At 31.2% G+C, this 12,993-nt stretch overlaps 1 protein-coding gene across 1 annotated transcript in view; it reads right to left on the bottom strand.

Annotated features, from left to right (window-relative positions):
* Positions 1–12,993, bottom strand: part of LOC134726414 (plexin-A2-like) — a 47,048-nt gene that overhangs the window by 26,574 nt on the left and 7,481 nt on the right. The window contains exons 4-5 of the mRNA XM_063590820.1: positions 12,579–12,767; positions 12,030–12,099 (exon numbers count right to left, since the gene is read on the bottom strand). Coding sequence (XP_063446890.1) covers positions 12,030–12,099; positions 12,579–12,697 — 189 coding nt within the window. The 5' untranslated portion in view covers positions 12,698–12,767. The remainder of the gene's footprint in view (positions 1–12,029; positions 12,100–12,578; positions 12,768–12,993) is intronic.

Here is a 12,993-nt window from a genome sequence, read left to right as displayed (position 1 = left end):
TTCGATATGACACTTTATGATTGCGTATTCAATCTCCATTGTTGGTCCTTCATAATAATTAAACACACAAGTACAGATACAAATCGTGCACAAATAAAATCAACTTTTTAACAAATATTAACATAGGTCAGTCACTAAAAAAACTAATAAAGCGGATGGAATACTCTTGTGGGATAACCGGTACAGCACTCAGTTAGTTGAAGTCATATCTCAAGATGAGGACACAGCGAATTGCTATTGGTTCTGTTCTTTCTGATGAGATTCGTCTCCGTTTTGGTGTTCCTCAAGGGTCGGTCTTGGGACCAAAACTTTATAGCATTTTCGCAAGACCAATTGGCGAAATATGTAAACGACATAATATGTGCTAAAACTGTTATGCAGACGACACACAAGTTTACCTCGTGTTTAAACCACTTGATAATTGGACAAATATATCTAAGCAACTCGAGGCTTGCGAAGCTGACATCAGCAAGTGGATGTGCTCAAATTTGTTAAAATGACAAAACGGAGCTGATAGTGTTTGCTCCAAAAAACCGAGTGAAGAACCTCTCAGACTTGCATCTTAATTTTGGTGGAAACGTTGTCAGTGATACTGAGTGCGTAAAAAACCTAGGCATTTATTTTGAGAAAACTTTGGCAATGGACAAACAAATTAGCGCTGTTTCAAAATCATGTTTTCATCAGATAAGAAACATTGAACGAATTCGTCCTTTTATTACCGAAGAAGCATGCAAAACATTAGTATGCTCCCTTGTAACCTCTCGTTTGGATTATGGGAACGCATTGCTGTATGGACTTCCATCAACTACCATTCAAAGATTACAGCGAGTACAAAACACTGCAGCCAGGGTCATTACAAGGCGGAGGAAATACGACCACATAACGCCAATCCTAAAGAGTCTACATTGGCTCCCCGTAACATACAGATGCCAATATAAACTCCTCGTCTATGTGTTCAAGGCTTTGCATGAGGAGGCACCGGTCTACCTACAAGAACTCGTTGATATATATAAACCAATGCGAACACTCAGATCAGAAAATGCCATGATATTAACAACACCGCGTGTGAAAACAAAAACATATGGGGAGAGGAGATTCGACAAAGCAGCAGCCGTTTTATGGAACGATTTACCAAGTGATATCCGGAACATCCATTCTGTGAACGCGTTTAAGAAACATCTGAAAACTCATTTATTCAGACAATCTTTTTCATAGTTCTTAAAATATTTTATATCACTGTAATTTTTTGAAGTTTTAAGCAAATACTTATTGAATTTTTTTTAAGCAAATATTTTTTTAATTTTTAAGCAAATATTTTTTTTAATTTTTAAGCAAATATTTTTTTTAATTTTTAAGCAAATATTTATAACTTATTTTTTTTTATACGGGATCAATGTCTCCTTTATTTTATCATGCCCATTTATTTTAAATTTGATTTTTGATAAGTTAACTTAATAGTATATGCCATTTATTTTAGATATGTTTGTTTTTTAAGATCTCATAACTTGGGCTTTCATATTTTATTGTTAATACTTGTATATCTATATGAATATGTTGTTAAGCGCTTAGGGTAATTTGTGATATTATATAATGCGCTGTTATAAATACTGTATAATAATAATAAATAATAACATTCTCGAGGTCCTGTGCTTTACATTAAATTATTTTGAATTTATCGTAATTGTCTCAATCCTTTTTTTTTAATTAATGAGTATTAGTTCTAACGATTTATTTAATCTCGGTTACGGTCATTTAAATTCGGTTTGTTTTTATCTCATGTGAAATATGTTCAACACACTAAGTTCTGCTTGAACGATCAACAAAATTACTAGCAACCATTAACATGTCATTTTAACTGTTATACAAACTAGTATGATTACGCAGCTTTAATCTCTTTTGAAAAAATGATTAGGTTACATAAGAAATACATTCGATTTGAATGTTATCATTAGGTCTGCATTTTTCGAAAATTCTTACTTTCGAAAATCTTCGAACTTCGAGACATCGGGGTCAATTCAAATGAATTTAAATCGACGGGACCATTAAATTTACTTGACTTAACAGAGTATTCGAATCAACCGAGTTCGACTCATCACAGGTAATTTTGCATTGATCAAACGTTAATTTTAACGGGACCTAGAAACGACTTCGACTCATCCGAATTTTCGACACACCGAGTTCGACACAACGAGGTTCGACTGTATTTGATGCACACTTTTTTGTATCTGTTTATAGTTCAAATACATTCCATTGTATTGCCTTTCATTTTTTGTTAATTTAAAGATGAAGATCTGGGAATGACTTCCAACATATAAGAAAGCACAACAAAATGGTACTTCAAATATAGTTGGAAGTCTTTCAGTATCGATATCACAAACTAGTCAAAACATTTACTAAATTTTCGATATCACAAACTAGTCAAAACATTTACTAAATTTTATCATCGGTATAAAGACATCATTCGTAAATATAGCTCAACATGCAGACTTTTTATACGTTCAGGTATTTCACATCCAATTTTTTATGGAAATATTCTTTATAAAGCACAAAGGTGTCAGTATTCACCTCATAAACTTACAAAACCTTTGAATAGACTTATTAAGAAGGGATATAATTACGATACTGTTGTCAAGTCATTAAAGATGGCATATTTTGGCGTTAATATTGAGTCACTGATAAGGTCTTTGCGTCGGAACTAAACACATTTATTCTAAAAACAGTTGTTGGCATGACACGGGTTATGTTCTTCTCATATATGTTATGATGGTATGATACTAAACCCCTTACGGGAAGGATTGTGCCTGATGTTCATATGATGAAATCATAATCTTTCAGTCAGTTTAATTGAAGTCTGGAGCTGGCATGTCAGTTAACTGCTAGTAGTCTGTTGTTATTTATGTATTATTGTCATTTTGTTTATTTTCTTTGGTTACATCTTCTGACATCAGACTCGGACTTCTCTTGAACTGAATTTTAATGTGCGTATTGTTATGCTTTTACTTTTCTACACTGGTTAGAGGTATAGGGGGAGGGTTGAGATCTCACAAACATGTTTAACCCCGCCGCATTTTTGCGCCTGTCCCAAGTCAGGAGCCTCTGGCCTTTGTTAGTCTTGTATTATTTAAATTTTAGTTTCTTGTGTACAATTTGGAAATTAGTATGGCGTTCATTATCACTGAACTAGTATATATTTGTTTAGGGGCCAGCTGAAGGACGCCTCCGGGTGCGGGAATTTCTCGCTACATTGAAGACCTGTTGGTGACCTTCTGCTGTTGTGTGTTTTTTATTTTGGTCGGGTTGTTGTCTCTTTGACACATTCCCCATTTCCATTCTCAATTTTATTTCAGTATTGCTTTAAACAGTTTTAAATAAAAAAAAAAGGATGTATTTGAAGTTGTAATGATTGTTCATTTGTAAATTTGAATCGAAGATGCAATCATTAAAATGATGGACTAAATGATCGACAACATATTTCTATAATTTCACTTCTAGATATATATCCTAAGTCAGAAATCTGATGTTTAGTAGTTGTCGTTTGTTATAGTGGTTCATAAGTGTTTCTAATATCTCATTTTTGATATCAATTAGACCGTTGGTTTCCCGTTTGGATGCACTGCAAACTGCTCAGAGTCTGAATTGACCAGTTTTTGTGCTCGACCAGTAAAATCGAGCACACATTTTACTCGACTAGGCTCGACATTGTCTCGACTGGACTTAACTGTACTTAAGTGTACTCGACTAGGTCTCGACTTTATTTAATTATTCTGAAATGGTCTTGACCAAGGCTAGAACTGTCTCGACCTGTCTTGACTAGTCTCGACTCAGTCTGAACCAGTCTCGACCTGTCTCGACTAGTCTCGACCTGTCTCGACTAGTCTCGACTCAATCTGAACCAGTCTCGACCTGTCTCGAATAGTCTTGACCTTCAAATTTAGTTTTGACTGCTATAAAGAAGCCCATCTAACTAAATTAAATATTGATCTTACAAAATTTAAGCTTATTAGGTAGTTTGACTAGTGGCTGTGAAATAAAATTAAAAAAAATTTACAATAGGTAAAAATAAAAATTATTATATAAATTCAGATAGGCATCTTTAAATTTTCTAATAACTTTTTCAAATCAACTTGGATTTTCATCAAACTATGCACCTATCTAAGATATATATCAAGCTTACTGAATCCCATTTCATTTACTTTTTTGTTGAATAGCTAAAAAATTTAAGAATTAAAGTCATCTCGGTAAAAAAAAGCTAGGATTTGCAATTTGGACAAAATAGAGATTGGCATCTTTAATTTTTTTAATAACTTTTTCAAATCAACTTGGATTGTCATCAAACTATGCAGCTATCTTAGATATATATCAAGCTTACTAAATCCCATTTCATTTACTTTTTTATTGTATTGCTGTAAAATTTAAGAATTAAAGTCATCTCGGTAAAAAAATCTAGGATTTGCAATTCAGACAAAATAGAGATAGGCATCTTTATATTTTTAATAACTTTTTCAAATCAACTTGGATTGTCATCAAACTATGCAGCTATCTTAGATATATATCAAGCTTACTGAATCCCATTTCATTTACTTTTTTGTTGTATTGCTGTAAAATTTAAGAATTAAAGTCATCTCAGTAAAAAAAGCTAGGATTTGTAATTCAGACAAAATAGAGATAGGCATCTTTAAATTTTTTAATAACTTTTTCAAATCAACATGGATTGTCATCAAACTATGCAGCTATCTTAAATGTATATCAAGCTTACTGAATCCCATTTCATTTACTTTTTTGTTGTACTGTTGTAAAATTTAAGAAATAAAGTAATGTTGGTAAAAAAAGCTAGAATTTGCAATTCGGACAAAATAGAAATAGTACACTTTAATTTTTTTAATAACTTTTTCAAATCAACTTGGATTTTGATCAAACTAGGCAGCTATCTTCGATACATATCAAGATTCTTGAATCCCAGGTTATTTAGATTTTAGTTGTATTGCTGTAAAATTTAAGAATCAACGTATTCTAGGTAAAAAAGCTAGGATTTGCAGTTTTGACAAAATAGAGATAGTACACTTTAATTTTTTCATAACTTTTTGAAATCAACTTAGATTTTCATCAAACTCTATAACTATCTTTGCAATATTCTTGCTAAATATCTTACTAAACCATAAGTTGTTATTTAGTTTGGTGTATTTCTGTCAAATTTAAGAATTTAATTAATCTACATGTAGGTCAAAAAGCTTTGATATTAAAAATATATCTTTCTTTAAATAAAAATATTAAATTTTTGTTTTAACAAAAAATAGGTGTCTTTTTTAAGATTTCATATCTTTTTCAAATCAGCTTAAACAAAATAAACCCCTTTTTTTGTAGTAAAACAAAAAATTAATATCATGAACTTTCATAACAATCCTTGAAAACATTTTAAAAAAAGAAATGTGTTCCAAAGTTACAGTAAAAATTTATTTTAATCAAATCTTAAAATATTATTTTGTCAAATTTAATGACATGGCACTATACAATATGGTTTAATTACATCAGTACACCTGAGTTTTACAGGTAAAAAGAAAGCCCTACTTTTCTTAAACTCGTGTATTACTTATCAAGAGAATTAAAAAAGCCTTGCGATTTAGATTTAACAGGATGTTGCAACTTTGAATAAATGTTATTTAGAATTTAAAACTCTCTGGTAGATGTGATCTTTTTAATAAGTTTGCCCCAAGCAGAAGGTATTGCCTTATAAATCACCACAAATTAGAAGAACTATTTGAATAATTTCTTTAATTTTTCTTTGCTTTTTGATATATTTATAGGATATATATATCAAAAGGAATAAAACATTAAAGGAATTATATAACTAATTTATATATACTTTTTCCAAAATTATGAGGAAAGATATATATCTAAAATTGTAGCTTTTTGACCTACATGTAGACTAATTAAATTCTTAAATTTGACAGAAATACACCAAACTAAATAACAACCTATGTTTCAGTAAGACTGATACATCAACAAGGTAGCTATATAGTTTGAATAAATCCAAGTTGACTTGAAAAAAATATTAAAAAAATTAAAAGTGTACTATATATCTTTATTTTGTTTGAACTGCAAATTCTAGCTTTCTTGACCTAGATTAATTAAATTCTTAAATTTGACAGCAATTCAACAAAAAAAAAGAGAGCTGCCTAGTTTGATGAAAATCCAAGTTGATTCGAAAAAGTAATTAGAAAATTTAAAGTGTACTATCTCTATTTTGTCTGAATTGCAAATCCTAGCTTTTTTTTACCAACATTTCTTTAATTCTTAAATTTTACAGTAATACAATAAAAAAGTAAATGAAATCGGATTCAGTAAGCTTGATATATATCTAAGATAGCTGCATAGTTTGATGACAATCCAAGTTGATTTGAAAAAGTTATTAAAAAAATTAAAGATGCCTATCTCTATTTTGTCTGAATTGCAAATCCTAGCTTTTTTTACTGAGATGACTTTAATTCTTAAATTTTACAGCAATACAACAAAAAAGTAAATGAAATGGGATTCAGTAAGCTTGATATATATCTAAGATAGCTGCATAGTTTGATGACAATCCAAATTGATTTGAAAAAGTTATTAAAAAGATTAAAGATGCCTATCTCTATTTTGTCTAAATTGCAAATCCTAGCTTTTTTTACTGAGATGACTTTAATTCTTAAATTTTACAGCAATACAACAAAAAAGTAAATGAAATGGGATTCAGTAAGTTTGATATATATCTAAGATAGCTGCATAGTTTGATGAAAATCCAAGTGATTTTGAAAAAGTTATTAAAAAAATTAAAGATGCCCATCTCTATTTTGTCCAAATTGCAAATCCTAGCTTTTTTTTTACCGAGATGACTTTAATTCTTAAATTTCATAGCTATACAACAAAAAAGAAAATGAAATGGGATTCAGTAAGCTTGATATATATCTTAGATAGGTGCATAGTTTGATGAAAATCCAAGTTGATTTGAAAAAGTTATTAGAAAATTTAAAGATGCCTATCTGAATTTATATAATAATTTTTATTTTTACCTATTGTAAATTTTTTTTAATTTTATTTCACAGCCACTAACCTTATAAGCTTGATTTTTGTAAGATCAATATTTAATTTAGTTAGATGGGCTTCTTTATACCAGTCAAAACTAAATTTGAAGGTCAAGACTAGTCGAGACAGGTCGAGACTAATTCAGACTGAGTCGAGACTAGTCGAGACAGGTCGAGACTGGTTCAGACTGAGTCGAGACTAGTCAAGACAGGTCGAGACAGGTCGAGCCTTGGTCAAGACCATTTCAGACTAATTAAATAAAGTCGAGACCTAGTCGAGTACACTTAAGTACAGTTAAGTCCAGTCGAGACAATGTCGAGACTAGTCGAGTAAAATGTGTGCTCGATTTTACTGGTCGAGCACAAAAACTGGTCAATTCAGACTCTGAACAGTTTGTAGTGATGGTTTTACACTATTAACTTTTGGAGCCCTTTTTTAGCTTTTTGTTCGATGTGAGTCAATGCCCCGTTTTGACGACTGTACTTTGACTTATAAAGGTTTACTTTTACAAATTGAGACTTTGAATGAAAGTTGTCTCATTGGCACTCATACCACATCTTCTTAAATCTATATATTGATGTTTGTTTACTAACTAACCCAGATTTGAGCAGCTGGTCATATTTCAAACATACAAGTGAATTTAAAATTAATAAAACTACCAAAAGAAAAGGGTCTTGTTCATTTCCTGCTATTTTTAATATCAAAAGAACACGTGGGATGAACGACTTTTTACTATAATTTATAACAAAAGTGATGATTACAACTTTCCATTCGTTAAATTTTGCAGCAAGAATATATCTTCTACTTTATCATCTGACGTTTACATAGCTCAGTTGATATGTAATGATTGTGTAGGTCTACCCCCGACGTTTAACCTCCCTCAACAACTGCTTTTACAGGTTTATGAGGATAAACGACTTAAAAGAGATAAGTTTTATAGTAATCATCCAGAGTTGGTTGTCTGATACAATTTGTCTAGTTCTCATCTCATCACTAGTAACTTGTTCGTTATCAGCATAATATTCTGATCTGTGATTCTACCGATTGTGTCATTTTCCCAGTTGTTACATTCTACCTAGTGTGAACCTTTAACATAGACGCTTACCATTTCGACATACCAGTTTCGCTCCTTTTAGAGTTCATGCGATACTCTCAATTATATTTGTTTTTACCTTGATGTGTCTCTTCATAATGATTTATGATATTTGAACGACCTTATGACATGGACTATCACATTAACTAAAACATTGCGATAGCAAATGAGAATATTGTTGAATGTGACATTTTTCGTAGGAGTTTAAAATAATTGTACTTGCAAGGGTTTCAAGTACCTCTTAAAATACACAGATGATACGACGGATAAAGAGACAGTTTTACTTATGTTTTGTGTTATGAATCGTTTTCGTAGTCTAGTGGTGACGTGTCCAAAGTGCGTGGACATACTATGATGTATTTTTTAAAGTTTAATACCTTCAAAAATAGTTATTCTATGTTAAAAGTAAATTGTAAGACATTTAGAAATTATAAAGTCAGAAATCAATTAAACTTCAATTCACTGTGACATTTTTACTAAATTTATTATTAGATAATATATACCAATGTCGTGGAAAGTCAAGATGATAGTAGAATATACGTAGTATGCGATTAAATTATCGTAAATCTGGCAAGATTTTCAGACATTAGAACAGAAAATTAACATGAGTTTAACAACATTTATGACTCTGAAAAAAGATGCTTCTGATGAAGGACCATTTGAACTTAAGGGCATATCCAACAGTTTATTTCTGACGGTGAGAATTTTTTCTCTTTAAGATATCTTTATTCTTTAATTGACAGAGAATCAAATTTTGCCAAAAAAAAATATGTCGTCGATTTCGTTTTTGCAAAAAATGCTGCTGAAAATTGTACATTTTTGCAATTTTGGAGTAAAAAACGTTTTTTATCAAAACAAATATTTAAATATGATTTTTTAATCAACATATACTTATATAATTTGGCTCAAATTGAAGCAAAATAACTCAAGATGGTAAGAAAAATCTAACTTTACCATTTAAAGCATTAATTCTTACTCAAAGAAAGCCAAAAACGTCTTGGTGGACCCAAACAATGGCAAGAAATGAACATTTGAAATGGACATTTTTGATTTTTTTAAATAATTCTAACGGTGTCGATTTGGCCAAAGTAAGATATGTTATTCTTTGAAAAAATGGAACGTCATAACGTTTTGAAAAATATTTGTCATCATATTCGTTTTTGAGAAAAATCTAGAAATGTATCATTGTTTACTAGATCCCTTTCGTAAGCCTCACAAATTGCGCCAAATATTAAGACGTTTCGGGACGTAACGTTATATTTCCCCGCTAATTTTGCAAAGGCAGTGCGACGGTGTTGCAGACAAATGTATTTTTTCACTTTGACTTTGTTGGATAGTTGTATCGATAGTACTCATCTTCTTATTTATAATGGACCAGTATCTGTACGAGATGGTTATAACTCAGTTTCCTTTAATATTGTGTTTGACAAAGTTGTGAAACACAGTTGTTAAACCATTAACCCGAATAATTCAGTTGTTATATTTCCCTACAGAGGCGGATTTAGGCGGGGCAGGCCCCCTTTTTGGGAAAAAATTTGGTTGCTTATATTGGGAATCACTAAAGCGTGACTGGAGCAGGCCCCCTCTAAGGTTAGTCAGTGGGCCCCCACTTTTGAAAATTTCTGGATCCGCCACTGCCCTGATCTACGATTACTACCTCGCAAATAGGAGAGATCGATTACCGGGAGGGACTGAATTATTCGGGTTAGCAAACCATTGACTAACAAACTATTAAAATAGTCCCCGGCTCTGGTGCACGGTATTTCACCCCTCTTTTAAAACAAACTAATTACACGTTAGAAATTCGTTTATGTGTGTCGGTCTATAGTACAAAGCAGGCCGGGGTAATTTTCATATATCAATTTCGATATCAATAAAGAGCACGTGAAATTTTACAACCAAACACTTGTCTAAAATCTCACTGAATCCGTATTATATATTTATGTTGCAGTTTTTGATTTTTTCGTTACAGGTTTCTAGCTATAACAAAAATCTGTATGTTGACTATTAGTGTTTTGAATTATATGTGTCGTTGGGTTACTGTCGTATTAATGTATACCTTTAAAATCTTTTTCATAAAAAAAGGATTGATTGGGTATAGACATATTCACATATCTGGACTGCTCCCGTCCGACAGTTACGTGTATATATTTTCTAAAATTGGGTGCGGCCGTTTAGCTGCTCGGATGTATAAATTTGCAGCCTCGTTTTATTGAAATAAAAATGTGATAATATCAGATGCATAAAGTAAGGAGAGTTTTGTGCTATTTATACGTTAAAATTCCATCTAAATATATGATTGAAGGGATATACGAACTTCGAATAAAATCTCTAAAAAACAACAAAGGTCACATGCATCTTCAAATAAGTCGCATATCTGTTGCGCCTTTGCAATTGTAGATGAAAAAAATACTTTGATTAACAAAACAGATAAGTAAGACATTAACTTGAGAATAAACGAAACGGCCGAGAAATGTTTAATATTATTATAAATTGTGGCTATTTTTTCGAATGTTTTTGCTTTTATGACTTTGTTAGTCTTGTATTATTTTTATTTTAGTTTCTTGTGTACAATTTGGAAATTAGTATGGCGAATATATGAGTACAATGGAACTTGCTTTCTGTTCTACTGCCCTCTACATAGTTTGGCTGCATACAATGTAACCACCGATGAAGACTACTATATCATTATTGATTATTCAAACAAATGAATTCAAATTGAAAGATGCGGAAAGAAATTCTAAAATTTTCTTTTAGAAATAAGTTATAAAATAAAAATAAAAATACCAAAACTGGAATACTGTTTGAGGAAACTATCAGTTGAGAATTAATGATTATGCATCACTATATGAAACTGATGAATTGATTGCTCCCGTGCTCCAGTGGCAAATATATCACGCATATTTACGACGAGGCGAGAGTGGATCTAAAGTAATTGATTGATACATTATCAAGATATAAAGAGCGTACTAGCGGTAAAACGTATATATTACAATGTTTTCCTATTTCAATATTTTTAAATTACTGTGTCATCTTTTGTTTTACATTGTTTACCGGTTAAAGATCGTATTCATTTAAAGAGCTACTGCATATATATTAGCACTTCAACGCAAAGCTTGATGCATGATAAATGTTAGTTTACGCGGCCGTATTTTATTTTTCTCAAGAAACACCTTTTTTCATCTTTCTCAAGTAAAACCAAACTTTGAGTTTTCTATCCTGAATAACAAAATCTCGGAAAAGTTTGATAACAAACTAATTACAATTTGTGTTGCATTCTAATGCAATAATAAATCAATACTCATTTGCTCTCGTTTTTTTCTACTGTATTGAAGATAATTTTAATAAAACGGAAACTTAAGTGAGTATAGTCTTGAGTTCTAGTTCTGTTAATATTCTGTAAGAGTTTTTTGCCGATTCCCGCCGTGCCCTTTCCTTTGAGGAAAGAAACCGCCTTTTTCTAGACGGCCATTGTGACGTCGTTGAAACACCTTAAAATTACGGGAAACAATAGACGACGGTTACGTTTGTTATAACCTCCCCTGAAACTGTTGGATATGCCCTTAATAAATATTGTTTAACGAATCATGAATAGTCAATGTATTGATTCCTTGTTTGAAAAAAAAAGGAAAATCACTAAAATACTGAAATAGGACAATTCAAAGCGGAAAGTCATTAATCAAATGCCAAAAGCTCAAACACATCACACGAATGGATAACAACTGTCATATTCCTGATGTGATACAGGCATTTTATTATGTAGAAAATGGTAATGAAACCTGGTTTTATAGCTAGCTAAACCTCTTACTGTCTGACAGGTACTTTGTATATAGAACATAACTATACAATGTTGATGATCATAGTGTTAATATTTACTCACCACTCTGTCAACAGTTATCTCTCCTACATTATTGAAGCCTTGACCACGAATTGTAAATGTTGCGCCTCCACTAAAAAAAAAACAGAAAAAGAAATATTGAAACAATAAAGGAACTTATGCACGTTTTTACGATAGTTATTTTGAATATTGAAATGATGACAATTACTTTTGCATGCTCTTCTTTCATGTACATATGATTATTTGAAATATACACTTTTAAACACCAATAAAAGTACAGTATAAAAGAAAATCAATAAAGCATGAAATGCATAAAACCATAAACGCACTTTAAATGAAAAGTAAAATCACAAAATTACCGAACTCCGAGAAAAATAAAAAAACAAAAAGTCCCTAATCAAATGGCAAAATCAAATGATAAAACACATCAAACGAATGGAAAACAACTGTTATATTCCTGAGTTGGTACAGGCATTTCCAAATATAGAAAATGGTGGGTTTCATGATTGATCAATTAAAACATAGAACTTAAAATGGTGATTTTCATGATTTATCATTTTTTACATGTTACACATGTTAACGAATTCTTACCTCTGTTGTGCTTTCTTTGATTCATTTGATAGAGTAAATTGTGGATCCGGTAAATATTGAAATATTCCGGTGAAATTTAGTATAGTCAGGTCATCAATCACAACTTGCAATCGACTCATATTTCGCGAAACATTCGATTTTCCAGTTTTGCACTTGATTTTCTTTGAATTAAATTCACTTTGAATTGCCCTATAAAAATAAACGAATAATTTCACGATTTTCACTTGCTTCTGGAAAAAATTCTCGAATAAGGTAAATACCAAGCAGAAAATTGAACCACACTGTCGACATTATAAATGTTGTTATGGTGAACAGAACAGTCGTTTTTTCTTCATGGTTTGTTTGCAGTGATGTCTTTAGATTATACGTTGTTAGAATACGTAATTATAAACATTATAAGAAAATGAGTAAAACA

This window comes from Mytilus trossulus, chromosome 1, assembly GCF_036588685.1.
Source record: "Mytilus trossulus isolate FHL-02 chromosome 1, PNRI_Mtr1.1.1.hap1, whole genome shotgun sequence".
NCBI classification, from domain to species: Eukaryota; Metazoa; Mollusca; class Bivalvia; order Mytilida; family Mytilidae; genus Mytilus; species Mytilus trossulus.
The sequence above is the reverse complement of the archived record's forward strand: the minus strand, read 5'-3'. Positions and strand labels throughout refer to the sequence as shown.